General features: G+C 44.6%; 5 protein-coding genes across 7 annotated transcripts; 3 read left to right on the top strand and 2 right to left on the bottom strand.

Annotated features, from left to right (window-relative positions):
• Nucleotides 1–8414: 8414 nt before the first annotated feature.
• LOC9641404 (probable tRNA(His) guanylyltransferase) lies at nucleotides 8415–11722 on the bottom strand. 2 transcript variants are annotated; one of them, XR_002992745.1, is made up of 16 exons: nucleotides 11600–11722; nucleotides 11421–11549; nucleotides 11311–11355; nucleotides 11083–11252; nucleotides 10974–11032; nucleotides 10829–10921; nucleotides 10740–10765; nucleotides 10638–10683; nucleotides 10503–10588; nucleotides 10274–10441; nucleotides 10047–10219; nucleotides 9893–9978; nucleotides 9740–9844; nucleotides 9594–9677; nucleotides 9423–9544; nucleotides 8415–9342 (listed from the first exon to the last, which is right to left on the bottom strand). XR_002992745.1 is itself a non-coding variant. In XM_024678142.1 (15 exons), exons 1-15 carry the CDS (start codon nucleotides 11701–11703, stop codon nucleotides 9515–9517), a joined length of 1404 nt encoding a protein of 467 aa, XP_024533910.1. In that variant the 5' UTR covers nucleotides 11704–11722; the 3' UTR covers nucleotides 9365–9514. The 2 variants fall into 2 exon arrangements, 1 of the variants encoding a protein (XP_024533910.1); XM_024678142.1 differs by lacking the exon at nucleotides 8415–9342 and having other exon boundaries at nucleotides 9365–9544.
• A 960-nt stretch (nucleotides 11723–12682) lies between these two features.
• On the top strand, nucleotides 12683–14460 carry LOC9637895 (piriformospora indica-insensitive protein 2). Its single transcript, XM_002973290.2, has one exon. It carries the CDS (start codon nucleotides 12942–12944, stop codon nucleotides 14376–14378), a length of 1437 nt encoding a protein of 478 aa, XP_002973336.2. The 5' UTR covers nucleotides 12683–12941; the 3' UTR covers nucleotides 14379–14460.
• Nucleotides 14453–18013, bottom strand: LOC9641403 (bifunctional dethiobiotin synthetase/7,8-diamino-pelargonic acid aminotransferase, mitochondrial). Its single transcript, XM_024678141.1, has 14 exons — nucleotides 17272–18013; nucleotides 17035–17205; nucleotides 16726–16987; nucleotides 16593–16670; nucleotides 16381–16501; nucleotides 16195–16328; nucleotides 16045–16139; nucleotides 15867–15967; nucleotides 15657–15809; nucleotides 15476–15609; nucleotides 15268–15399; nucleotides 15076–15210; nucleotides 14730–15020; nucleotides 14453–14662 (listed from the first exon to the last, which is right to left on the bottom strand). Exons 1-13 carry the CDS (start codon nucleotides 17988–17990, stop codon nucleotides 14742–14744), a joined length of 2514 nt encoding a protein of 837 aa, XP_024533909.1. The 5' UTR covers nucleotides 17991–18013; the 3' UTR covers nucleotides 14453–14662; nucleotides 14730–14741.
• A 1709-nt stretch (nucleotides 18014–19722) lies between these two features.
• On the top strand, nucleotides 19723–23203 carry LOC9641402 (auxin efflux carrier component 4). Its single transcript, XM_024678299.1, has 7 exons — nucleotides 19723–20266; nucleotides 20445–21872; nucleotides 22013–22304; nucleotides 22378–22463; nucleotides 22525–22682; nucleotides 22764–22840; nucleotides 22944–23203. The coding sequence occupies exons 2-7, from the start codon at nucleotides 20546–20548 to the stop codon at nucleotides 23008–23010; spliced, it is 2007 nt and encodes a 668-aa protein (XP_024534067.1). The 5' UTR covers nucleotides 19723–20266; nucleotides 20445–20545; the 3' UTR covers nucleotides 23011–23203.
• A 27-nt stretch (nucleotides 23204–23230) lies between these two features.
• LOC9641401 (dihydrolipoyllysine-residue acetyltransferase component 1 of pyruvate dehydrogenase complex, mitochondrial) lies at nucleotides 23231–26939 on the top strand. Of its 2 annotated transcripts, none has more exons than XM_024678300.1 (22): nucleotides 23231–23317; nucleotides 23378–23419; nucleotides 23487–23532; nucleotides 23600–23633; nucleotides 23700–23746; nucleotides 23804–23848; nucleotides 23904–23977; nucleotides 24029–24098; nucleotides 24156–24344; nucleotides 24400–24444; nucleotides 24498–24571; nucleotides 24642–24711; nucleotides 24756–25130; nucleotides 25191–25251; nucleotides 25318–25362; nucleotides 25416–25499; nucleotides 25555–25631; nucleotides 25688–25750; nucleotides 25805–25875; nucleotides 25933–25993; nucleotides 26046–26187; nucleotides 26246–26939. In XM_024678300.1, the coding sequence occupies exons 1-22, from the start codon at nucleotides 23247–23249 to the stop codon at nucleotides 26302–26304; spliced, it is 1845 nt and encodes a 614-aa protein (XP_024534068.1). In that variant the 5' UTR covers nucleotides 23231–23246; the 3' UTR covers nucleotides 26305–26939. The 2 variants fall into 2 exon arrangements, with proteins under 2 accessions (XP_024534068.1, XP_024534069.1); XM_024678301.1 differs by having other exon boundaries at nucleotides 23244–23317; nucleotides 23604–23633.
• Nucleotides 26940–27065: the final 126 nt, after the last annotated feature.

Raw genomic sequence — 27065 nt, 5'->3', positions numbered from 1 at the left:
GGAGGGGGATTGGGAATGATTTGGGAATCCGTGGAAGGATGGCTAACACTCCGTTGCTCGTGCAGTGAGTAGCTGAAACCAAGTAGGAGCTGGTACCATAGGCGAGAACCTTGGCGAGGGAACTTAGCAAAAGCCAAGGCAGCGTTGGACGGATAGATGAGGTAAGTTGGCAAATTGGAAAGGAAAAATTTGTGGCTTACAATATCATAGCTATGACTGGAATGTCTCCAGGTTTTCATGATTAAGGACCACCACACTCACAAAGCCAGCCTAATAATTCATCACAAAAATCCAAACTTAAAATAGCTGAAAGGAAAAAAGCAAATATAAAAAGAAAAAACAAAACAAAACAAAACAAACACAAAATAGCAAACCTTGTGAAACACAACTTTACAGCAAGAAACAAGCAAAAGAAGAGTTCAAAGCACATTTTGTATAGTACTAGAGCAAGTATGTGGTGAAGAGGGCTCTTTTGTGGTGTTGTTTGCAGCACTTGACCTATGGTTTTGAGAACATTATCAACTCACACTCACAAAAGTATTGCAGGTCAAACCCCACAATAACTAGTATAAACAAAACAAATATTTAGTTCATAGGCAAATGACATAAACTTATATAGGAATTGGCTAGCCTTTAAAATTGTTTATAAAGATTTTCATGAGAACATAACATTGTCTTGTTCTCAAGACCATCTTGCTCTCAAGCCATGGATGCGGTTGCAATGATTGAGGACCAAGAACTGTTGGCCACAAACAAAGCATTCCATGGAAAGGCAGTTATTTTGAAGAATGATGAGCAAGTGGAGGAACTTTTTCCAAGGGAGACACTCAAGCATATAGGCTTGCTAAAGTTTATGAGATCGAGTTGGCTGTTCTTTAAGAACTTTTTCCAAGGGAGACACTCAAACATATAGGCTTGCTAAAGTTCATGAGATCGAGTTGGCTGTTCTTTGTGAAGTTGGTAGCACAGGCTCATCACTAAGTTGTTTGGCTAAAATTTAAAACTTTAAAAGAGTACATCATTTCCAGTTTATAGTTTTTATTTAGTTATTTGAATATATTTTTTTAAAATTTATTTCCCCATTTAAGAGAGAGAGAGAGAGAGAGAGAGAGTGTGAGCGTCTGGTCCACCTCAAGAGATCTTGATGCAATCCTGCACAACCAAAAACTTTATCATACTAGAAATATAACTCTAAAGCCCACAGACTGGGAGAATGTAAATTAAAAGGAAAAGATTTTACCATGTGGTCAAGTATAAAATTTTGCTTTAAGGAAATTCTTATAGCTTTCAAGATTATTTTGTTTCCGCAAAACACACTAGTTCCAGTAGAACGTGTCTGTATTTCTCTAAAAGGCAGTGCAAAGATCAAAAAGATCAGAATCAACTATTGTCACAATCCAAAAAATGTCTTTGTGATTGCTACAACCCATTTGAATGTAGATCGGATTATCAACCTCCTTTCAAAACACTCTCCACTTCCTCACTTGACCAATCTTGCCTTGCTCCTCTCTCATCCAGTGAACTAATGGTTCCAATTGTCTACACAAGTTGTAGCACACACTTTCCCGGACAAATCTCTTGTAAATCCCCCCAATTTGAACTAGAGTTAGACCCTAGTTTCTAGGAAAATCTTAACTCTTGATCACTAGCAAAGGAAGACTTGACGAGAACATCACTTTCAGATCATTGTGGAAGCATCATTATGATGTTCTTGTTGTCCTCAAACCTCATAGGCTACAACAAATTACTAAATCATGCAATCACACATAAAAATTGAATTTTTTTGTGGAAGCATTAATGCAATACTAGTGCAAAATTATAATTTACAAGTTAGTCTCTTTATTTTGAGAAATCTAAGAAATCTTACTTGGCTTTTGTCTATCTTTAGAGGAAAACTAGAGAGTGTTGCTAGTGAAAGAGTTAAGAATATTATATTCTAAACAAATAAAAAATTAGACTTAGCCAAGGAAAACAAAGAACAACTACTCTTACCAAAAAATACATAAAGGTGGGTTGTAATACCTCTATTTAAGAATTAGCTATATTTTTAAACAGCTAATAGAGATATTTGCACAAAACAAATAAATAAACCCGTAAGTTCATCATGAATATAGTCTCAACAATCATTATTCTTATTATAAGAAAAAATCTATTAGCAAATAGAATTAATTGCATATACAAGATTCCTTACCTTGAAGCACATTGTCTGGGATTCAAATTGCACTAAGGATTAAAGAATGTTTGATTGGGAGCCTTTTAATGGAAATCTTGATAGGCCAAATTTATTGTCAATACAAGCTACTAAGGTATGGCCAATCACACAAACTCCACAATAGAGTAGCCCTTCTCCAAGTTTTACAAAACCCTTTCCCCATATCATAGTCACCAACTCTACTACTATCACCATCACTACAATCATTCAAGTAGGAGCTACACACAAATTTTGACTTCCACAAAAAGAAAAAACATAAATACATCACAAAATCACTTTTATAAAAGATTGTTATCATGTAAGCAATTAAATTTTCTATTCACTTAATTACACTTTTGACCACTTGAATAAGTCTCACTCACAACCTTTATGAGTTTTATTCTGGACTTAGGGGTATGCTAACCCCATAAATGGCACCATTTAACCTTTGCACTTGATCCAAGTGCTCACCAATGAGACAAGGGTAAATAAATATAATCTAAAGCTATGCTATAGTTTTGTTTTTCAAAGAATGGGTCCTTCATCCATGAGTAATCATTCTAAAATCACCCCTTAGCATCCTTATGATGCCTAAAGATATAAAAAACACTAATCCTTCTCCATCTATGGTTGTGTTCACTAACATTGCCATTGGGTAAAGGTTCAAAAGCCCAACCATTATATCCCACTGACCTTTAAGACTTCTTCGTCATGTAACCATGTCTTTAGTCACTATACAAGAGGATTACTCTTCTTCCTTTCCACCATTTAGGACTTTAGGATAACATTTCAAAACACTATGGCTTTACACAAATTTCATGGGTACTTTCCTCACTTTTTGCCCTTAAGTGCTGTAACTATGTGGCTAGAGTGGGGTTTTGATGAACCACACTAAGTATCTAAGTAAATAATGCCACTTACACTTAAATTGGGAGCATTGATCATTTGATTTTTGGGGGAGTTAAAGTGGCTCTTTAACACTTCACTAAATTTATTAAATATCATTTCAGATTCAATAAGAAGTTTTTAGAAATTTACTATATTAGATAGGTAAAGAAAGGTGTTTAAATGTATGTAAAGAAATTCTAGGCTATGTATAAAGTGATTTTTCTTAATTAAAAAATAATAACTACCTAAACTTTATTATATAATATTTCATAATTATATTTAGTTTTAAAAATTATATGTAAAATTACAATAAATAATTATTTTATTTTAGTATCTTAATTAGATTTAAATGAAATAATTAGTATAATTATAATTCATAAATAAAATTTAAATTTAAAACTAGTAAAAGTTTTACAAATATTTAATTAATAAATTAATCACTATCTTCTGTGAAGTTTAGATATACAACTACAATGCTAAATGTTATTATTAGCATAGTAGGACTCAGATTAGACTAAATAATTTAATAATTTTGGATTATATTTTGTTCTCTCATTGATCTTTGAGGAGTGCTTAGATTTGCATTTTTTGATTTAGATCTAACTTTTCCATTGCCTAAATCTCTTTTTTTTTGTAGGTTTTCCATTTTGTCATTTTTGTTTTCTTCTTTTCATTCAGTTTCATGGTAGAGTAATTTACTCCTCCTTTGTAGCAGCATAATTCTATATAATACAAAAATCCCTAAATCCCAAAGTGGAGTTGAATGTGATAGTGGCCAAGGTAAAAGTTTAACAAGTGTAACACATTTGCATCAACTTAAAAAGTTAAAAACATAAGTGGAACTTCTAAAGAAGTGCTTAAGGAACAAGCACAAATCATTGGTAAGTGAGTCTCAAATAAAAGATAAAAAAATGAGTAACATATGGCAAGTGTTATGTGTCAAGGTTAAACTTGAGATGGAGTTCAAGATTGAAACTAAGATTAAGGTTGAGACCAAAACTAATACCAAGAAACCAAGTTTAAAACCAAGCTCAGGTTTGAGGTGAAAGCCTAAATGATTGTTTCTCAAACCCTAAAGTCCTTACATGGGTAAAACTTGTGTGGCTAAGGAAGGCCAATGTGACTAAGGATAGCTATGTTATATGATGAGTGATGATATAAATGTTAGAGAGTCCAAGACTAAGGCAAACATGAATGGACAAGTGAAATAATTTGGTAAAATGTTCAAAAGGCTATTCTACCTTTTTTGGGAGATTAAATGGTCAATGCTTTCAATCTAAGTGTAAGTGGCACTGCTTACTTAGCTATTTTACTTGGCTCATTAAAACTTTACTTTAGCCATATAGTTAGAACACTTTGGTGGCAAAAGGTGGGGAGAGTATTTAAAAGGCTCACGTTAGGCTATGATGTTTTAAAATGTTATCCCAAAATCCTAAAATGCAATGGTTCTCTTATTGAATAACCAAAAGTATAGTCATGTGGTGAAGAAGTCTCAAAAGTTAGTGGGACTTAGTAGATAGATATGCTTTGGGGCCTTAACCTAGTGGTGGTGTTGATGAGCATCCTTTTGTATTATAAGAATGTTAATTCATCCTTTAAGTACATCCTTAACTCCTTGGACTGGGGTGAAAGCCTACAGCATACATTCATATAGAGGGGGGAAAGGGGGCTAAAGGGGTTTTAAATATATAGTAGGTTAGAAGTATAATTGACCATTTGAGACATTAATTTAACTTTTGTTGGGATGTATTGCTTTTTATTGTTTGCTTTGGGTATAAGCCTAAGTTCCATGCTCCTCTAGTCTATAAGGTATCCATCTCCTTGCATTAAGCCATTAATATGTTGAAATTGTGTCAAACACTGTTTGACACTATTTTGTATGCAAAAGTTGAATACAGAGAGCTAGTGCTTGTAAGGGATTTAAATGCGTATTGAATCTTTGTTTTATAGTACAACAAAATTGAATTTTGGCTCAAAATTCATATATGGTATAGTCTAAATCCAAACTCCATACCATGTTATCTAGTGGAGTTTTTATATCCTCATATTAAGCCACTGGTATGATGAAATAGTGCCAAACTCTATTTAGCTCTATTTTGTATGCTGGTTTTAGTATTAGGATGTTGAATGCTTTAGGATTGTTCCAATATTAGGTCAAGCTTTAAGTCCTGTAAAGTGTGATCATATTAATGTTGTGTTTGTCTATGATATATTGCCAATATTAACATCTATAGGATATGATTACACAGTGTTTTCTATTCTTGATGTCCTATTATTTCCCATTGACATGGATTGTGATCATGATATCAATTACAGAGTTATGGATAATGCAGTTTAGTTCTTGGAGGATATTTAATGATCAAGCTTATAATAAGATGATGTGTATAAGCTCAAGTAAATCATTTATATTTTAATTTCATGTCAAGCCTCAGTGAATACATAAAGAAGCACATATTAGAATTTCAAAAGACATAGAAATGTAGGATTCCTACCATTGATAAGGAATTTAATTGCTTTAAAGATGGATATGAGGACAAACTGAAGATTTCACAAGATAAGTGTCAATCTTTAAATATGCCACATGATTCTTCCTCTTTGCCTTTTTCTCTTTCCCAACCTTTTTGTTATTTTCTTGGCCTATGCCATCTTTTCAAATTTCTAATATATTTCCCTATTTACAACATTTGTTTTTCATAATATATCAATAATTTATGACTTATGATTCTTATTCTCAATTTGGTGTTGAGTTAAGTAATATAGAGATATGGAGCATATTCGTGAAACCAAAAATCTTACTTTTGTTTTATTAGTAGATTGTTTTTGGTGTTGAGTATGCTTTTGTTTCAAGGGTTGAGTAACTTTTGCTAAAATTTCAAGTTGAGTGCATTTTCCCTAACAATATTTGACATGGGAAAATTAAAGAAAAATTTAATACTCTCAAGAGAATGAACTCCTCACTAGAAATAATAAGGTAAAGACTTTCAATGACAATTATATTAACTCAGACTTATGATTTTTGTTTTTATCCAACACTACATATGATAGGTTGCACTCACTTTGTTTATCTTCTGCATCTTCATTATCCCCTTCTTAAAGGAAAATAAGTTTTAAAGCATTAATTTTATTTGGACTTGTTATACTTGTCCTTTATTATATTTATTTAGCCTCATTGCATTGGAGTTGTAAACAACTAAAGGGAATGACTCAAAAGATGATTCATAGAGGTTCAAATATAAAAGGAAAGTGCCCAGTGGATAAAAAAGCATTAGATGGAAATTTTTTAATAGTTGTCAAGATGGAAATGGAAAAATAATACAAAAGAAATCTTGGATAATAATAGACCTCCTTGTATATAAAGCTTTGTCCAAACAAAAAGGCTAGATAACAAGGGATATCTTATTATAAAACTATTTCAGCCAATGCAAAATAAGTAATAATTTAAGACTATTATTAACTCGAACTTATGACCATCAGTAAAACTTGTCTCTATATCTTCCCTTTTGTCAACCTTTGAGACTCATAAGTTCATGGAGTTTTTAGCTAGCAAGAAAATTAGAAATGGGATGTATTATTTGTTATTATAGTATTTTATGGATTGCAATAACTCTTAAATTCCCTTGCTTCAGTTTAAAGTTATGGTTTTGAGATTGATTTAAGAGTTTGTTAGTTGCATATGAGGTTGTAGTTAGCTCTTCAAAATTCCATAGATGGATGATATTTATGCCATAGTCTTAGGTTCTATTTCTACCATAGTTGTCAGCAAGCATATACATATCCATATATATATATGGCCATCCATAAGACACAATTGTCACGTGGAATATTTCTAAAGGTCTGGCCAGATATTCATGTCTCGTGTCCTAAAGTCACAAGACATTCAATATTATGTACCATAAGTTGTTACACCTTCCCACACGCTCCACAAGGGTCTATGTACGAACTGTTGTTTGTTCTAAGTTTTCAGATTTTCCTTGTTAATTAATGCATTAAGGCATTCTGGAGTTCTCCGTAAGTACGTGGCCACAAGAAGGATATATAAGAATGCAGCAGCAAGTGAAAATCATAACACAATGGCTTCCCGTCTCTCTTTCTACTTTGCTCTTGCTGTTCTTCTGGCCACTGTGGTGGATGCTTCGAATTCCATTTCTTCGACATCAGATGAGAATGTGGGCATCTCTAAGTCACTGTTTGCATGGTGGAAGCTGGATGAGAAGATAGGCTACCTGGTCGCAGACTCGTCTGGGAACAAGGCAACTGGGCTTGTTGAGCAGGCCGGGTCCCAACTTGCTCACACAACTGATGGTATTGTGTTTGATGGTGCAACATACATTTCCATGGGCACCACGCCCTCTCTCTCTGGGCAGACTGATTTTGCTGTTCATGCTTGGGTGAAGGTCCCACCCCGCATCAAGCAGGAACTGTGCGTCATCCAGCAACGCTCTGATCATTTCTATGGTGAGTGGTGGCTATGGATCCTCAATGGCAATCTATGGTTTACGGTGTACAATCGTGAGTACCAGTTCAACATTAAGGGAACAGTGCCAGTCACTGATGGAACTTGGCACCATGTTGCTGCAGTCCGAAATGGCACTGTTGGGTCTATCTACGTTGATTCTAAACTTGATAAGTCACAGAACGGCTCCAAGATAGTCAACCTCAATTCCAGCCTACCTGTCTTCATTGGTTACGACCCCCGTGACAACAAACGCTACTTTCATGGTGAACTCAAGGAGGTTCAGATCTTCAGTGCTGCTGTTGTGCCTGTGGGCTTCAACCCAATGTCTAGCTATGGAATCATGTAAGCTTATGCTCCTCTGACATGGACTCATATACGTAAATAAAGAGGAGCTGGTTTGTTATATTCTATGAAGTATGGCGTGCTTCTTATGAATTGAATGTAGAATATACATCTCTCTAGTGTCCATAGTTCCACAATCCAACAAAGATGTATGGACAGAGTGGCAGCATTCAACATGCATGGCAGTGCTTCGCCAGAATTCAGCACCTGAGCGTTGTTTCAGGGAATGGCATGCTCGTAGCGCTTGCCTGGAATGGGCATTTGCAGCAGGCAATGATGCTTCTTTAGCGGTGCTTCGATAGTCAGTCCAAGCATGTAGCTCTGCAGAATATAACTCTATTATGAGGTAATAACTATTTTGCCACAAAACGTAAACACCGTAAAAAACGAAGAATGCATATAAACTTTCTTAAACTAAAGGTATCTTTAAGCCCACCCTAATTTTTGGTCTTTGAGTTTGTTCCCGAAATATATGTTATTATATTTTTTTATGAGATTTTCAGCCACTCTATAAATATTTCGTCACCATAATAATCATCCAAGAATTCCCCAGTTATAGGTGTATTTTGTGTAGGATGCTTTCAACAATATCATCAGGCTCAGTAGACAAGAAGTGACGATGCGTCAAAGATCTTCCAGCTTTTGTGAGAGCTTGTAAAGTTTTATCGTCCACCAAAAGTAAGAACGGCCTCCTTTCAGTTTTTGCTGTTCTTTCTTCGATATTAGTGGCTTTCGTGCAGATCCAGCTCGTAACTCGGTCCCAAGATCGAGTGCAAAAGCAATGTCGACTGGATCGGTCTCTCGGGCTCGGTGCATGGTCGCCACCCCAAAACGCGGGGATGAGAGGCCTAGAAGAGCCTTACTTCAACTTTCCTGCCGTCGGCAAGCTGGAGTTTGAAAAGGTGGTGTTTGACGCCATACCCGAGCGCTCAAGAGCGTCGGGGAGTCGAGGATTCTGGTCGAGCAGTCGATGATCTCCGCGTACACTGGCTCAAGCGTTGAGGCAGTTCGAGCTCATGGACATGGATGGATTCCGGCCCGTCTCGTCGTTTGCTACGTCGTTCGTAAAGCCATGAGAATGTCCAAGCTGTTCCAGAGCTCCACACCAGATCCTGAGAGCGAAAACCATCGAAGCATCTCCTGCCGGAGTCGAAGTCCCCGGCTTCCACTCCAATGGCTTGGATCAATCGACTTTCTTCACGTAGCACTCGGCCGTGGCAGCCCCGTACAAAGCGCTTGGTTGAGGCTTACTTTCATCACAGGCCCTTGCTCTCCCATATCTAAGCTTGGCCTCGGGAGATGCCCGCTCCGTGCAAATGCTGCGAGTCCAGGATGTGGTGGCACTTTCGAAGACTTGCTGGGCGGACTGGAGCTTCCCTTTGTTGACGCAGGCGATGGACATTGAAATGGAAGCCTCCATGCTGAACTGTGGCATTCTTTTGAACGCCCTTCGGGCTTCATCGAACTTGCTCCACGAGGACGCATTGGAAAAAGGAAGGCTTTTCCGTTAGAAAACCAAAAGAATGCTACATGAAGCTTGAATACCTTTTGGACACTGCTCAAATGCCTTTTGTACGAAGCACCACGTCCTCTTTAGCAGTGCTGCTGCAATCCATTCGTAGCTCTCGTATTAATTCTCAAGCATGCGCAGAGATCATTGCAACCCACTGCAGAATATCAATATAATCTAAACGTATGATATTATGAGAATCTTGCCTTTTGGAGAATGTAAGAGTGCTCCTTCCAGAAATCATCGCCAATAACGTCGAAGTCATGGTAGTGGAAGATGGTTTGGTCAGGCTGGAAATATATACATAAGTACTTATGAACAGCTTTGTAAAAAAACGAAGACATTTTTCTACCTTTCGTACAAGAAGGGATCCCTTGCGATACTTTGCCGGCAACGCATTGTAATCTATCCGAAAGTCGTTACTTAGAAGTTCTTTCTTCTCGCTCGACCTTGTTCCCTGAAACAAGGCCTTTACACGAGAAACATCAAAATTTGAAGTCTATACCATGAGTGTCTTGTGCGCATTGCTCGGATTCAAACCCTGCTCTCGCAACTTCCAAAAGCACGTATTGTTCACGTTGTTAATATGACCTGCAAGCAATACAAACCAGAAACTAAGCAAGCATGCTGGATAGAAGAGAAAGAAAATGTGAACTTACAGTCCACTTGGCGCCAAGCCAAGTAATCTCTAACTGTTGTTTCTGTGGGGTAACACACTGCTCTTGCATCAAAGGCCGGAGCACATTCAAGCTCCCTGTCGTGAAAAAACTTGGGCCACAGCATTACATACTTTGATGTGAATAGCGAAACAGTCGCGGAAATGAGCTCGTTGCTGCAAAAAAAAGAAAAAAAGGGGTAAGCACTGCCTATGGCCACGGTCACTTACCTTGCTTGTTGATGTGCACCCCTTCGAATCAAGAAACTGTACTCGTCGCTGATGCCATAGGCGCAAACGATGTCTGTGTTTTCTTCTAGAATTGCTTTTGCACACTCGTCCATTAGCTGCAAAGCTCGTTCGTCGTTTGGCTTCTGAAACCCATGAAGATCAGCAAATCTGGGAAAAGCAGTCAGTTAGACAACAGCTTCAACAAGAAACGAAAGATTCAAATGCATACTTTTTAAAACCGCGACCATCAATTCGAACAACGATCCAGTTGGCTTGCAAAAACTGCCCTGTCGTAACCCCGAGGTCAACTTTCATCTGTAATGGGAAGTTAGTAACTAGTGGAAAAGTGCAAAGAGAAGCTTACAGGATCTCTTTCAACCATGGTCGGACTCTGCTCAACACCTCTTTGCCTATAGCTTACTAAGTAAGAAAAAAGGCCACGTAAAAATTGCTGCAGCATGCTTGCCTGGCTTTGATAATGCTTCTTTTACTCTGTTCAGCAGTAGAAACTCTAGAAATTAAAGAAACAGTGTTCTAAGCAAAAAAAAGACTTACTTTTTTCTTCTCTAGAATGAAAGAATGCTCCATCCAGAACGCATCGGACGTAATTTCGCCACGCATACTACAGACATCAACCTGTTCTCCAACCTGAAATCTATTCTCAGTCCAATGAAAACTAGAAACCATAACAGCTACGAACCTTTCGTTTGAAGACGAAAGCTCCCATTTGATCGTTACTAGCCTGAAGACCAGATATCCCTGTTTCACGACATCGTTATCGATGAAATAAATACAGAATCAGGACATACAGTTTTCCTGCAGCGAAGATAAGTAGGATCTCACCAGTGAATTCTTCGGATAGCAATACGCAGCTCCAGAGAACACAGGCGTACTCAAGAGATTTGTCTCTGGGAAAAACGAGGGCCAGCTCCTCACGTATAGCGATGTAAAGGATGATACAAGCACCGATACGAGCTTGCTGGAAAAACCACTGATGAGCTAAGCTCTTAGCGAAAGTACGTAAAAAACTAAGAAACCTTTCTCGTCGTCTGAAGAAGGAGGTACTCTCGTGGAATACAAAGCTGGAACAAAAAGAAGAATCGCATTGGATTTGAAGGCAAAGAAAAAAAAGAAAGAAAACCTTCACCTCGATTCATAGATGACTCCATACGCACAAACAATGTCGAAGAAATTCCACACCAGTGTCTTCAAACAATCCTCCACGAGCGCTAGAGCTCGCGAATCATCCCTCTCGACGCCATGACCCTTGAGAAGCCTGCAAATATTTGCCCAATCACTTACAAAGATCGATCGCGCATCGCTTACTCCTTGAAATCCCGGCCTTGGATCCGGACGACGATCCAGTTTCCCGAAGGCAGCGCATCGTCGCTCTCAAATCCCTTGACATATTCATACTTGCTCTGCGCCATAGCTTCGCAAGAACCCTAAAAGGGCAATATTAAAACCCTAGGTAAATATTAATTTACCGTTACTGACTTGTTTTTACATGAATGGAATATTCTCTGGCGGCTTATATCGTTCTCAAGCATGGAGAAAGGAAACCGCCGCCCTGGCGCGGCTGCCTTGAATGCCCCACGAATTTTTACTTACATCTTTTTACAGCGACCTCTCTCCATTTGGATGCGGACGAAACGAAAACGAATCTCTCTTTCACGCTCTTAAAGGAGAAAATAAAAGAAATTTCACGCTCGATGATCCTGATTGATCACGCCGCGCGCTGCCGCATTGTTGTCGTCTCCAGGATTTTCTGGAGCTGCTCATAGATCCCTGAAAAATCAACGACGACGACCATCGCCTGGCGCGTTGGCATTGGAGGCCAAGCGCTGCAACAAAGCCCCAAATCTTTCGAACGATTCGTCCACCTCGATCCCTTCTAATCGATCGAATCGATCGCATCGATCGATCCATCCATCGCTTGTAACATTTCTCTCCTGGGATGGATACCACCAATCTCCCCTGCTTTGGGCTTTTACTGGCTTCGTTAATGCGCCTCGATCCATTCACTGCCGCACGGATCGATCCAATTCAAGCGCGATTTCTTCCTTTCTTTAAGAGAAATTCGCTCCAGCTGTGATTCGACTCCCCCCTCCCCTCCCCTGCTTTCGCGCAGTTCTTCCCTCTTTTTTTTTAACAATCTCTTTCCTTTCTTTTCGTCATGATCGATTGATCGAGCGCTGGGCGCGTATAGCTCCACCGATCGATCGCTGGGCAGCCGGGCATTGTTTAATCGCGCGCACGCCCCCACCCATATGCGCTTGGTGGTTGAAGCGCAGTGATCATTGGGGAGGAAGTCGCGAGCAAAAGAATTTCTCCTCCGGAATTTGTCCATCCACTCGAGAAAACAATGCGCCTTCGATCGCGAGTGGGGGCTACAGTGAAGATTCTCGAGTAAACAATCCATTTGATTTGACATTCTTTTCCACTTTGCTCGTCTCCTCTTAGCTAGCGATCGATCGCGCCAGCCAAAAGCATCCAACTTCTTATACTCCATAACCACTCTTTTCTCTTCCCATTGTCTAGTAGCTCCCCCTCTCTCCACATAGCGTGGGATTTCTAGGAGAGTTCTTCGCGTCTTCTTGATGATCTTCCTCTTCCTCTTCCTCCACTACTCTTGAACTTGGATGATCTGGGAGCGCTGGAAGTCACGATGCCGGCGTCGCCAATCTCATGCGCGGCCGCGATTTCTTTCCTGGTGTGGATGTGGATCATCGTCGCCATCTCCGGGCAGCAGGACGAACAGAGCATGGATCCCGCGGAGAAGGAAGCCTTCTTCCAGGTGATGGAGTCTCTAAACTCCGAGTGGGATTGGAGGAGCTTGCTCCCGGATCCTTGCGGTGAGAACACGCTCCAGGGGATGATCTGTGACGTCGTCGACGACGCGAATTCTAGCTTCCCCAATTCGATCCATCTGGTGGGCTTGAGCGTGGGGAAGATCCAGAGCAACACGCCCTCTTGCAGCGCCAACGCGACAATCCATCCCTCCATCGCCAAGCTCTCCCACCTCAAATCCCTCGCATTCTACGGCTGCTTCACGAAATCCCCCGCTATGATCCCCGCCTCCATCGCCGCCATCGCCACTCTCTCCACTCTCACCTTCCAAAACAATCCCGCGCTCCAGGGACCAATCCCTGCCGAGCTCGCCAATCTGCGCAACCTCGAGCGCTTGATCCTGGTCGGCAACGGCCTCGCAGGAGAGATTCCAGCCGAGCTGGGCGATCTCACGTCGCTCCAGCAGCTCGTCATCAGCCAGAATCCGGGGATCCTGGGCGCGCTGCCAAGAACCCTAAAATTTCTCTCCAGTCTCGTCATCCTCGACCTCAGCCACAACGCCCTCGATTCCATCGCCAATCTCTCGCTCGCCGGCCTCGATCGCCTCCGCAAGCTCGACCTCAGCAACAATCGCATCAATGCGACGCTGGGATCGCTGGAATCGCTGCCGCCGGGGCTGGAGCTCCTGGATTTGAGCCACAATCTCTTGCGAGGAGGAAGAGAGGGGAATTTCCTCGAGCCACTGCTAGGGCTGGCGACATTGCGGGAGCTCTACCTCCACAGCAATCCAATCCAGGGGGCGATTCCATCGATCGGGTGGGAGCGACTGGGGGCGAGCTTGATCAGCCTGGACATCTCGGATTCCCAGCTCCGCGGCGCGATTCCCAGCAATCTAGGCGCGCTCCCGAGCTTGCGGTTTCTAGGGCTGGCCAGGAATGAGCTCACGGGCGCCATCCCGCGCGAGCTCGCGCGCCTGGACCAGCTCGCGGAGATCAATCTCAGCGAGAATTCGCTCGCTGGGCCGGTGCCATTCTCGATCGATTCCATCACGCGATTCGGCAGCAAGCTCAAGCTGGGCAACAACACTGGACTGTGCTATCCTCCCCAAATCCTCTCCATGATCCAGCAGAGCTCTTCTTCCTCGCTTTCCTCGCAAGGAATGCTGGATCCTTGCGACAAATCCACGCTGCCAGTGGCATTCCAAGTAGGAAACTATGCGCCGTCGCCATCCTCTTCGATCATCGCTCGCGGATCATCCACTTTTGGTGTGATCATCGCTGCCACCTTCGCCACCTTCTTCGTCCATTCGCATTAGTATATCAAAAGGTGGTGGACCGGTGGCATAGATTTTCTTTTCTTTGTAAATGACTTTTTTTTGCAAAAAAAATATTTTGATATGGTTAGGAAAGAACGATGTCGTTGTATCATGGAGTTAAGAATTATAAGCGCCATGATCGATCGTTCCATCCACTTTCGCCACCTTCTGTCACCTTTTTCCATTGTTTAGCGCTTGTTTGTTTGTTGGGCGGTAAGGTTGGCATGACAGGAAAAACAACCAAATTGGATGCCAGTGAAGAGATACACGCTTGCACACTGAAGCTGCGTTTGTCCTTGTTAGTACACACCATAGAAAACTTAAAAGTGGTGAAAGTGAGATCTCACATACCTTCATGGATCGTTATTCTAACACTTTGAGCATTCTTCTCAGTAGCGATGAGCACACACTGGGCTTTGTCAATGGGCCACACATGAAGTAGACCACATTTCCCAGTGGTCGAGTGTAGATCCCAAGCTCTTGGCGAAGTTCCTTCACGACGCCGCTGGAGAGTAGCGAGCTATAGCCCTTTTGGCTTGATGAGGTTGATCGCAGCTCTAGCGCCATGAGCGTTCCCAGAGAGATCACTCTTTCCACGGAAGAACGGCTTGATATCTCGGCCACCAGCTCTGGATCCCATTGCTGGCACCGGCGAAAGTATTAGTTCTTTAGAACACGGAAAGTTATAACCGCTAACCTCCTGGAGACGACTTGTGCCAGGCAATAGATTTGGATTCTTGGACGGGTCCTTGAACCATTCCAGCGCTGTAACAGCGGCAGAGCAGCCGACCGGATGTGCCGTGTAGGAATGACCATGCAAGAGAGCATCGAGCTGCGGTTGTGAAGCTTTCTTTCAGAACAGATTCATTGAAGAGAAAATTTTACGTACCTTGGACGCCCCTTCAAAAGCTTGAAATATGTCTTGAGTGGCGAGAGTAGCTGCTAGAGGAACAGTTCCTCCAGTCAAAAGCTTGGCATAGCAGGCAATGTCTGGCTTGCATCCTAAAAGCTCCCAAGCAGACTTGCACGCAAATAGACGTTCGTCAAAAAAACCAAACTTCAGAAAAAAACGAGAAAAATTTGAAACGATATGCTACCTCGGCACCAAGTCGCCAACATCCAGTGAACACCTCGTCAAAGATAACTGGGATTTTGTGACACTTGCATTGCTGTGTAAGTATGCGCTGGAACAAAGGATCCACGAGCTCCATTCCACCAGCAGCGTGGATGACTGCAAACGTCACGATGAGATTTAACACATGTTCCAATTTGTCTTACTCGGCTCGATGATGAGACCGGCAATTGTTTGTCCGCCTAAACTGCCTTGGCTACTCATAATCTCCTTCTCTATCGCGGACGAGTAGATCTTAGCCAGCTCCGTATTATCCCTTCCCAAAGCAAACACGTCTTCTCTGGCATCCCATGCAAGTTCTGCCATTCATCGTAAAGAATAATCAGCAAGGACGAGATAAACAGATAGCAGTTTACCAGTTGCTATAGTGCCATATCTTTCTGGCACCCGCAATTGCCATTTCCTGTTTTGGCAGCACACGGTCGGTGGATCTAAAAAGACGCCTCTTCCGGAATACCTGTTGTTCAATCATCAAAGCAAGCATGCGCATAGATTATTGAAACCCAAAAGGAGCTAAAAAAGTAAGAAGAATACCAAGGTTGCTGCGAAAATCCTGTGTAAGGAGATGGCGCTTGCGCTTCCATTGCTCCCAAAGTGTCTCCATGATAGGAGCCTCTGAGTGCAAGAACCTGAGCAGCACAATCGGCAAAATGATAAACACAACGAAACTTTAGAGAAGATTACCTTGAAGTCCGGTTTCTTATCTCCTTGATTTGTTAGAAAGCCATGATCAACAGCATATTTTCTCAAAGCCATTTTGAGAGCAATTTCAGTAGCGGTCGATCCATTGTCAGAAATATAAACTCTATGTGCCCAGCCTTGAAAAAATAAAAGTTTCGTAAGATATAATTAAGCCAGAGCAGTGTTTACCTCGTCCAACGCCTTGGAGTAGTAATTCAGCACAGCGAAGGCCAGGCTCGTGGACATTTTCGGGGAACATAACGTGACCATATCTGCCCGCAGCATACGCAATTTGTTTCGCAAGCTCATGCTGGAGTCTCAAAAATTCAAACGCGTCTGTTAGACGAAGGCAGACTGGTGTGTAATGATTAGAAGAGCTTTGGAAAAACTCAAAAACTTACCTGCAGTGATGCATCGGGCCCCTGCGTCCACCAGCTTGCACAAGCATCAAACTGCTGAGCAAAGCGGCCGTGTTTATTCTGGCACAGTTTGAAAAGTCAGTACGCAACTAAAAGAAAGCAGTATAATACAAACCTCATAAACTGAAAAGAATTCGCCCGATCGAGAGTCTATAACCGTCACGTTCTCCTCGGGCACCAATCTATGCTGCGTGAAGGGCCACCAGAGAAGCTCCGATGCTTTTTTGGGCATCTCACGCAGCCTTTGTATTCGCTTATGGTACGCATCTTCGAGCAGTGACACCACTTGAACGAACGTACTGCTGGTGTCGTGAAACCAGCCCGCAAGATCGTCACCTGGATTCTTTGGTACGGCAGGGATCACAAAGACCGGCACTCTGACGAGCTAAACTAGCATCGGAATCGCATGGTATGGAAGATATACCTGTTATGGAGCTGTTTGGACAGATGCTGATTGTTTCCCAGTCCCATGTCCTGAATTACAATGCAGATTGTCTCGTATCCTCGCAAGAGAAGGCTTTCATACGCCGCTAGAGTAGTCGATATTCCTCCTAGCCTTCCATCTCCGACTAGAATTCCAGGTAGTCGAAGAGGCCTGTCTCAAAAAGAAAAGCGAAAAACCAAAAAGGTTAGTGATTTCTCACAATATACTTCTTACTACCTGTAAAGATCGCACTGCAAAGTTCCTGAGGGAGCCGGACTCGCAACACCACCCGCGGTCTCAACGAAAGCCCAGCTCCGTCCCGTTTGAGACGCGCCAGCGCCGAACTCCCACAGCGAGCTTCGCAAAACTTTTCGCAGCTCGTCGTCGCTAGCACCGCCACCTTCCTGCTGAGCGGCCAAGTGTGGAGAAACAGCCGCACACCAGCTCCACAGCGTCTCGCAAGTCAGACTGGAGGAGCTTTTCACTGAATTCGCAGAGTTTTTCCAGGAACCCGAGGAGTCTGTGGATCTTTTCGTCAATGCTGCCTTTTTGGAAGCCTCATCGGACAGCCACATTGTCCGGTTGGAGAGAAAGATGCTCTCGCTCCTCCCGACGAGAGAATCTATCCTCTGCGTCACAGACCTGGCGTCGGAATCATCTGGAAATCCCGTCTGGACGGGCTTCACATAGAGGACATGCGATTTCTGGCTCTTTCCGGGCGAAAGAAGCGCTGCCGCCATACCAGTGGAGACGAGCGTCTTGCCGACGTCGGTGTTGCATCCCCAAACCATGAATGCGGGGTAGCGCGCATCGATCTCACCGAGAAGAGCATCCTCGCGGCGCCGCGCCGCGAAATCCTCCGCCGATGGCAGCGCCTGAGCTGAGGAGAAGCATCGTACATGGCCGGCGGCGCTGGATCGCCGGCCGAGGCGACGCCACAGGGCCAGGAGCAGCATCGCGACGAGCAGCCCTGTTTTTAGGGCACTTGTGAAGAGCCCTAATTTTTAAAAAAAGTAGCGAGATTTACCAGCTCGCGGGAATGTGGAGAGGCGCGGTCAAAAGCTAGAAAAGAGTCTTGTCCGCAAGCTATGTATGACTGAGATTTGTATGTATTCTTTGTTTTCCTCGTCTAAAAGCATGGTTGGATGGATGGATTTTTTGGCATGTGAAGTGATGAGTGAAAAATTTGACAAGGTTTTGTCGCTGTCCCTCGCCAACTTTTTCCTTGGGTGTTGGCCCATGCTGCACGTTGAATGGCGAGCAAAAGTGGTTCCCCGGCTACAAATGCAAAATAGGAAAAGGAGAAAGATATATTCACGAAATCACCAATAATCATCATTTGGATGAAATATCTAACACTACTAAATTCCCAAGGCACAGATTTTTCCCACTCATACACGGAGCTTTTGCTGCAAATCCGAAATCATAGTTTCATATCACTGGTGGAAGAATTCCAGAGCGTGCAGAAGCAAAGATGCTGTCCCTAGCTTAAAAACACAATTGGGCAGATCAAGTTGGTGTGTTGTTGATCTGATTTGTCGTCTGATTAGGCGAGAAGGTGGGGTAATAGCAAAATCATAGTTGCATATCAGCTGTGGAAAGAACTCCAGAGTGTACAAGTTATGTCTAGCTTGAAAATACAATAGCAGGTCAAGTTGTGTGATTTGTCACCTGATTATGCAAAGGCAGGGTAATACGAAAACATTATATGCCTTTGCAGGTTGGCAGCAAGCAAGGAGTAGCGCGTAGCGTGCGCCGTGTTTCCGGATTTAGGAGTGGAACTCTTCATCATCATATCCCCTCTGTTAGTTGAAAAATCGATTGCATTCCTGCTTCTGCATTCTGCTTTCTGCGTTCTGCTTCCGTTCTGTTTTCTGCCTGTGGCTGGTATGGTAGAGCGATGCGATGCAAATTCTCTCGCAAAAATACTGAGCAGCAGAGCGGGTGAGAGAGACAATTGTTTTTGTAAGCTAAGAAAGATTCGTTCTGCACCAGATTTCTGAGCGCCAGTCCCCAAACAGACAGAGACAAGCATGCATGCCACACAAAGTTTTAATCGTAAGATTTGCGCCTTTTTTCAGTACTATACTGTGTTTTGGTGAAATGGCGGATCAGAGGAGACGGGAGGAGATATGCCCCCTTAAAAACAATCCCCGCTTTGCGTGTCTCGTCCCAACTCAAACTTAGTTGTATCGATGTGAGTGTTGCTCCCAATTTTTAGGGTTGGCGCTGCATGTGCGCCGGGCATATTAGATATTCCCATACATTAGCTTCCAAGGTATAGAAATTGGAATTAATCCGCGAGAGAGATTTCTGGTGTATAGAGTCTTTTTCTTTTCGAGGAGACCCGTGAGTCTCTCTCTGTAGGATGTTGGTCGAGAGATGGAGACATACGGGGGAAATAAAAAAAACTTTAACCTTTTCACCCATTTCACCCGTCAAGTGTAAAAATTTCCTGGCTTTGTTTATGAGGGGATTGATGTTGTAAGACCAGATTACGAGTAACCACGCTTCGAAAATGGCGCTGATGTGGCGGGGTGTCCCCCAGAGGAGGGGCAGGGTGACGTGGCGATGCGATCCTCGTCCACTGGCCCCGCCCATTCCGATCCGGAATGGCCCGCGCCAGTGGGCCAGTGACATTCCAGATTCCAGAACTGTGCCAGGCCAGGGCATAATGCTGTGGTACTGTGGGACACTGAGGAAAGAAAGAGAGAGAAGGGCTCTTTCTTCTTCTTCTACTCCATTCTCTCGAGGAAGGAATTCTTCTTCTCACTCCCCTCTCTCTTTCTTTCCGGTTTTGGGGTTTTCGATCGAGACGGAGCATCGATTGGATCAATCGGCGCGAGCATGCGAATGCGCATGCAGCAGCGGCGGCGAGCGATTCGGCAGCGGCGAATGCGAATGCGGCAGGACGAGCAGCAGCAGCAGCATTGCCTGGGCTCTCAACCTCTTCTCGGATTTGTAAGCGAGCGCGCAGGGAGCGAGCTAGGATCGCAAGATAGAGGGAGCTCGCGATTGGTCGATCGCTGGATGCTTTAAGGCCAGTGCCTGGATCGTCTGGGAGAGTGACAGATCAGGGCAGCCACCCCCGGCGCTCGATCGAGCATCAAGAGCATTGATTGAGCGGCGTAAAGAGAATGCCGCGGCACCGTTGAGTGTTCTTGGGAGGCATTTAAGAGAAGAACTGGCATAGCAGCGCGCGATGCTAGAGCTCGCAACGAATTCATCAAAGGTATGCTACTACATTCTTACATTCCTTACATTCCTCTCTCTCTCTCTCTCTCTCTCTCTCTCGCTCTCGCTCTTGTTTTCTCTCTCTCTCTCTCTCTCGCTCTTGTTCCCTCTCGTTCTAGTCTTGTGATCATCGCGATCGATCGACCGACTTTAACGCCTTTTCTCCTCCTTTCCAGGAATGACGAGCGTACCTGGTCCGTAGAAAAGCTGTTTGATCGATCGAGCCGCGGAAGAAAAGGAGGAGTTCCAGCTCCACGAACACGGAGGAGGAGCAAAGATGATAAGTCTCCATGATCTCTACACCGTGCTGAGCGCCGTGGTGCCACTCTACGTCGCGATGATCCTGGCCTACGGCTCGGTGAGGTGGTGGGGGATCCTCACGCCGGAGCAGTGCGGCGGGATCAATCGCTTCGTCGCCATCTTCGCGGTGCCGCTGCTCTCGTTCGAGATCGTCAGCAGCAACAACCCCTACGCCATGAATCTCAAGTTCATCGCCGCCGACATCGTCCAGAAGCTCGCAATTCTCGCCGCGCTCGCGCTCTGGGTCAAGTTGTCGCGCCACGGCAGCCTCGAGTGGCTCATCACCTTGTTCATGCTCGCCACGCTTCCAAACACGCTGGTGATGGGAATTCCACTCCTGGCAGCCATGTATGGAGCCAAGCCCGGTGGATTGATCGTCCAGGCGGTGGTGCTCCAGTGCGTCATCTGGTACACCTTTCTACTCTTCCTCTACGAGTACCGCAGCGCGAAGTTGCTCATCCAAGAACAGTTCCCCGACACCGCCGGATCCATCATCTCGTTCAAGATCGAGTCGGACGTGGTTTCGCTCGACGGCCGCGAGCCGCTCCAGACCGACGCCGAGGTGGGCGACGATGGAAAGATTCACGTCACCGTGAGGAAGTCGGTGTCCTCGCACCACTCCATGCTCTCGCCGAGGAGATCCGTGGGTCTCAGATCCATGCCGTCGTCCAAAGCGCTCACACCCCGGCCCTCCAACCTCACCGGAGCGGAGATTTACTCGATGCATTCGTCGCGGAACTTGACTCCGAGAGAGTCGAGCTTCAACCGGAATGACTTCTACTCGCTCATGAGCTTCACCAACATCCCACCACCGCGGCAGTCGAATTTCACCAACACGGATGTCTACTCGCTCCACTCGTCGCGCGGTCCGACGCCGAGAACCTCCAACTTCAACGAGGAGAACTCGCGAGCTCTCAACAATGCCGCCGCCGCCTCGCCGTCACCTCGCTTCCCGCTCTACAACAGCAGCAGCTCCATCTTTCCAAAGCCCGGCGATGGCGGCTTTGGATTCTCTCCAAAGCATCACCACGGAGGAGAACTCCGCGCTTCTCCAAAGCTCGTCCACAACAACAGGTCGGCGGTAGCGGCCGAGGATCCAAACGCCAAAGATCTCCACATGTTCGTGTGGAGCTCCAGCGCCTCGCCAGTCTCGGAAGCTCATCCGCAGCACCAGCAGCAGCAACACGGTGGTGTTCTTGGTGGCTATGGTGGAACTTCGGACTATACTGCCACCACCACCACGAACAACAACATTAATGGAGGAGACTTGAAAGAGAGACTATCGCCACTCGCTCATCAATCCGGTAAGCAAGCTTCACTCTTTCATCTGCTCTTCGCATCCCCGGCTTGCTCGAAGCAGTGCTTGCAGCCAGAAACGTTACGTAGCTCTCGTGATTTATAAGCATTTCCCGGCTTGACTTTGTGGACTCGTGTTGTCTTGCAGTTCCGGGCCGACAGTATGACGAGTACGATCGAGACGACTTTAGTTTTGGCAACAGGCCGAGCTTCCGCGGGGATGAATCCATGATCGCGGATAAAGAGGGGCCAAGCCTCACCAAGATTGGATCCAGCTCCACGGCGGAGCTGGCTCCGAAAGACGGCGACAACAAGGCCGAGATGCCTCCGGCTCGGATTATGACGAGGGTGATACTGAGCATGGTGTGGCGAAAGCTTGTTCGCAATCCCAACACTTACTCGAGCTTGATTGGAGTTATCTGGGCTCTCATCTCGTTCAAGTAAGTTAAATCTTTTTCTCGTTCTTCCGGAGATCTTCTCAAAACCTCTTTTTTTTTTCTTCGTTTTTCTAAGGTGGCACATCGAAATGCCTGTGATCGTCGACAAGTCCATCACAATTCTCTCCAGAGCTGGCCTGGGGATGGCTATGTTCAGCTTGGGTGCGTGAAGATCATATGTTTTCTTTCTGGAGAGTTTTTGACGATTGTTCTTCGCGAGCAGGACTTTTCATGGCTCTCCAGAAGAGACTTTTGGCGTGTGGAACTTCTCTGGCGATCTACGGCATGGTGGTGCGATTTCTCACCGGCCCGGCGGTCATGGCGGCCGCGTCCATCGCCTGTGGACTCCGGAGTGTGGAGCTCAAAGTCTCCATCGTCCAGGTACGTTTCAAGCGCTCGCAAAAAGTTTCAATCACTGGAAAGGATTTCTAACTTTTCTCTCCTCCATCTTTTTTCTTGTAGGCCGCACTGCCTCAAGGAATCGTGCCTTTTGTTTTCGCCAAGGAGTATAATGTCCATCCCGACATTTTGAGCACCGCGTAAGCCTCGGTTCCTCCCTCGCTTTTTTTCGGATCTTTGCGTGAAAATTCGATCGCTTTGCTCATTCTTTGCTCATTTTCTCGAACTTTTCTTTTTCTACAGGGTCATCTTCGGCATGCTCGTGTCATTTCCAATCACTCTCTTGTATTACGTGCTCTTGGGTCTGTAGTGCTTCGTGGATTTTCTATCTTGGAGAGAGAGAGAGAGAGAGAGAGAGAGAGAGAGAGTGGCAAACAAGAGGATATTTGAGAGGAAGAGCTGAGAAATGGAGATACGGCGAGCATGGAAGCTTTCTTTCTAGCTCTAATCCTATGTAGAAGAACAAAGCTTTCGATTTTATAAAAACAGAGGTTTCTCGAAAATGTGGCATTAGGGTTTGAGGATTAGGGCGGAGGGGGATCCGCGATGGCGGCACGGCGCCTGATTCGGGCGCTTCGTCCCGCGGCACTTCGATTCTCCAATTCCCACTTTCTCAGGTACTCCGATCGCGCAATGCTCCGGTTCTAGCTTCTCGATGACTGAATTTGGGATTGCAGACCACCGGAGAGCTGCTGCTTTGATGCGCAATCCTTGTTCAGGTAGACTTGCGCATTGGAATGGAATCTCTCTTGAGCTGCTCCATCGCTTGAATTTTATTTTTTCTAGATCGACGAACGCGATCGCGGTTCAAGCATGGAAGCCGGCGTCGTTGGTAAGTAGCCAGCTTTTTGGAACGCTTTGATCTTTCTGCGAGAAAAATAACCAGTTTTTTTTGCCAGTCAGTGCCCGGAATTCGATGCTTTGCCTCTGGCGGTATGTGCGATTTTTTTGGTTGCTTTTTCCTTTACGAGGGATTCCATGGATGATTTATTTTCTCAGAGCCTCCCGCTATCGTTCTCGGAATGCCCGCGCTTTCTCCCACTATGGTATGGAGTTTTTCTTTAGTTTGATACTTTGAGGTATTTACCGAGGTGATTGTGCAGACACAGGGAAACGTTATACAGTGGAAAAAGAAAGAGGGTGACAAGGTACTCAATAGCAAATCTTTGCTACTGGTCAGTTCATGCTGTCCTTATACCACAGGTGTCCCCGGGAGATGTTCTGTGCGTGATAGAAACTGACAAGGCTACTGTCGATTTCGAGTCTGTGGAGGAAGGGTGCGTACGTGACCTGTTAAGAGTCTTACGTTTCTTACAAACTCCATGCAGATTTCTAGCAAAGATCCTGGTCCCGGGGGGCACAAACAACGTTTCAGTTGGTCAGACAATCGGAGTTATGGTAGGCTTTTAAGTCTTTATAGCAGAGTCAACTGAGCAGTATATGCTTGCGTACTAGGTAGAGGACGCGTCTGATATCGGTAAAGTGTCGAGCAGTGATTTTGCTGCTCCCCCGGCAGCCAAAAAGGAAGCACAGCCCTCATCGAAGCCATCGTCCACAGCACAGCAAGCCAACGTCAAGCCTCCCCCAGCATCGAACTTGCCGCCGCACATTGTTCTTGGGATGCCAGCATTGTCTCCAACTATGGTATGCAGTTTTCTACCGATATCGAGGCAAATAAACTAGTTTAATACTCGTGCAGACGCAAGGAAACATTGTGGAATGGAAAAAAAAGGAAAGAGACAAGGTAATACTTTAGCCTTCGTGTTTCATCCGGTCAGTCTTTAATAAACTACACAGGTCTCCGCGGGGGATGTTCTCTGTACAATAGAAACGGATAAAGCAACAGTGGATTTTGAGTCGGTGGAAGAAGGGTATGTCCATCGTTTCTACGCCTCTTCTTGTTTTCTTTACACTGACCTAAGAACTGTTGTTTATTTTCAGGTTTTTGGCTAAGATAGCATCTCCTTCAGGATCGAAGAATGTGCCGATTGGTCAAACTATCGGAGTCATGGTACGTGATTCCACTCCTTGTAGGTTCTTATTGTGTTTCTCCAGGTCGAGAATGAAGAAGATATTGCGAAAGTAGCTGCTGCTGATTTTAGTGGTCAGCCCTCTGCCACAAAGACCGAGGGAAAACCACAGGCAGATGCTCCTAGCAAGGTTTCCGTGATGTCCAAACCTCCAGCAGCTGCTGGTTCTAAGGCTTTGTCAAGAGTAGGCCCATCAGTAAGAAGGTTACTTGCTGAAAGCGGGTTGGATGCTTCATCCATAAATGGTACAGGTCCTCGGGGGGTGGTTTTGAAAGGTGATGTTTTGGCTGCCATTAAAGGTGGCACGAAACCTGGGAAACCTCCAAAGGATGCTAAGTCTCGCCCGTCACCTCCCACGTCTTTGGATTTTGAGGATATACCCACTAGTCAGATCAGAAGAGTAAGTTATTCTTGGTTTGGTTATTTCGTCACAGCTTTTCTCGTGACCATCTTACTGTAGATCATTGCGAAGAGGCTGATCGAGTCCAAGTTTGGTATTCCTCACTTCTACATATCTGCTGGTCAGTCAGTCACTTGTCTGGGAAAACTCTTTAAGATTGGAGCTTATTGTGTATGTTTATGTGCAGACGCGATTCTTGATTCGACATTGTTGTTAAGAAAAGAGATGAAAGGTCAGTTGTTCAGTTCGCCTTTGTGTTTGTGCTCATTCGTTTTCCTTTTACAGAGAAACATGGTGCTGCTGTTTCGGTTAATGATTTCGTGATAAGAGCGACGGCTCTTGCGTTAAGATCCGTGCCCGAAGCAAATGGTAAGACGTGGTTCTTTTTCAAAGTCTTATGACTTCCGGGTGTAATGTTTTTCAGCTTTTTGGGATGAGAAGGCTGGAGAGATAGTTTTCCACAAAACAATAGATATCTCCATAGCAGTTGCTACTGATAAGGTACGAAAATATTATTTTGATCCAAGTTTTAACTCCGATTGTGTGCTGTGTTGCAGGGCTTGATTACTCCAATTCTAAAGAATGCGGATTTGAAGACTTTGTCTGCAATCTCGACGGAGGTAAGATCCTTTAACTCAACGTCACTAGTTTCTGAAATCCTCGTGCACTGTCAGGTGAAAGCTCTTGCCGAAAGAGCAAGAACTGGGAAGCTGAAACCTGAGGAATTCCAAGGAGGCACGTTCAGGTTGGCTATGTGCTATGAAATTTTTTGAGGGATGGCTAATGGTTTAAATCTTAACAGTATCTCGAATCTTGGAATGTTCCCTGTGGACAGATTCTGTGCTATTATCAATCCACCCCAGGTACGACTATAAGTTGCTATTAATCAACCATCAATTTATTGTTTAATTTCAGGCTTGCATTCTTGCTGTTGGCAAAGGCGAGAAAGTCGTTGTCTGGGAAGACTGTTCGGAAAGCGGAGGAAGGCCACGTACCGTGACCAAGATGGGCATGACTTTATCGGCAGACAACAGAGTTTTTGACACCACAATCGCAGGTAAGAGCACTCTGTTCTTTCTTCCTTCACGTAATAAATTACACTTCCCTCCATTCAGGTCGGCTGCTAGAGGCTCTCTCAGCCAATTTGCAGGACCCCGAGAGGATGCTGCTGTAAAAATCCTCGTCAGGAAATTTTTGTTTTTGGATCACGACGGGGGTGATGGTGTAAATTCAATAAGGAAGGAACGTGGTGGCCGGGCTGCCGTGGACAATTGAGACACGCAATAAACGGCTGCCACCGCGATGCGTTCCACGTATTCTTTGACAAAGCAGCGATGGGGAAGGTTGAACGAAGATGGCCTTTTGGATATATATATTCACAGGAAAGGCAGAGAAGCACAGGGGTTACAGGACAGAGAATCAGCAGAGATGAAGCAGGCAGCAGTACTTCTGGTAGTTCTTCCCGTGATCTTGGTGCTCTCGCTGTCCAGCATGGTTCCATGGACTACTGCAGCGGGGAATGCCAGTATCTCTCCCGAGTGTGTGAAGTATGCGAGCGAAGTGGCCGGCTGCATCGATTTTTGCAGCTCTCCCGGGGTGGCTTGCTTCGTGAGCTGCTGCACACAGTACGAGAACAATCCTCTCTCGGCGTCCTGCTTCTGCAACACCGGCTACTCCAGTTACAAGACCTCCTCCAACTTCACTCGAGTCGCGAGAGAATGTAAGTCGGAGTTTTGTGGGACGTCATCATGAGTAAGTTCGTTCTTCTCACTCGTCAAATAAAGCTTACAAACTTTGCAGAGCTTCAAACCCGTGTTCTTTTCTCTCTAGCTATGTACACTTCTCTTTTCTCTGAGAGGAGCTTTTCTACGCTGCTAGACGGATTCTTGGCTCTCGTGAGCAACTGCTGCTCGGCTTAGCTTCTTTGTGGATGAT

This window comes from Selaginella moellendorffii, unplaced genomic scaffold, assembly GCF_000143415.4.
Source record: "Selaginella moellendorffii unplaced genomic scaffold, v1.0 SELMOscaffold_21, whole genome shotgun sequence".
NCBI lineage: Eukaryota > Viridiplantae > Streptophyta > Lycopodiopsida > Selaginellales > Selaginellaceae > Selaginella > Selaginella moellendorffii.
Note: the sequence above shows the minus strand (reverse complement) of the source record. Positions and strands in the feature narration are given on the sequence as shown.

Coding starts and splice junctions, on each gene's coding strand:
- LOC9641404 (XM_024678142.1), bottom strand. CDS start 11,703: ATGGCGCAGAGCAAGTATGAATATGTCAAGGGATTTGAGAGCGACGAT. Junction 10,684..10,739: donor AGAAGCATTATCAAAGCCAG/GCAAGCATGCTG, acceptor AGTAAGCTATAG/GCAAAGAGGTGTTGAGCAGA. Junction 9,678..9,739: donor GATCCCTTCTTGTACGAAAG/GTAGAAAAATGT, acceptor ATATATTTCCAG/CCTGACCAAACCATCTTCCA.
- LOC9641401 (XM_024678300.1), top strand. CDS start 23,247: ATGGCGGCACGGCGCCTGATTCGGGCGCTTCGTCCCGCGGCACTTCGA. Junction 23,533..23,599: donor CATGGAAGCCGGCGTCGTTG/GTAAGTAGCCAG, acceptor TTTTTTTGCCAG/TCAGTGCCCGGAATTCGATG. Junction 25,994..26,045: donor CTATTATCAATCCACCCCAG/GTACGACTATAA, acceptor GTTTAATTTCAG/GCTTGCATTCTTGCTGTTGG.
- LOC9641403 (XM_024678141.1), bottom strand. CDS start 17,990: ATGCTGCTCCTGGCCCTGTGGCGTCGCCTCGGCCGGCGATCCAGCGCC. Junction 16,671..16,725: donor AATTCTTTTCAGTTTATGAG/GTTTGTATTATA, acceptor AAACTGTGCCAG/AATAAACACGGCCGCTTTGC. Junction 15,211..15,267: donor CTTTTGAAGGGGCGTCCAAG/GTACGTAAAATT, acceptor TCACAACCGCAG/CTCGATGCTCTCTTGCATGG.
- LOC9641402 (XM_024678299.1), top strand. CDS start 20,546: ATGATAAGTCTCCATGATCTCTACACCGTGCTGAGCGCCGTGGTGCCA. Junction 21,873..22,012: donor GCCACTCGCTCATCAATCCG/GTAAGCAAGCTT, acceptor GTTGTCTTGCAG/TTCCGGGCCGACAGTATGAC. Junction 22,305..22,377: donor TGGGCTCTCATCTCGTTCAA/GTAAGTTAAATC, acceptor CGTTTTTCTAAG/GTGGCACATCGAAATGCCTG.
- LOC9637895 (XM_002973290.2), top strand. CDS start 12,942: ATGCCGGCGTCGCCAATCTCATGCGCGGCCGCGATTTCTTTCCTGGTG.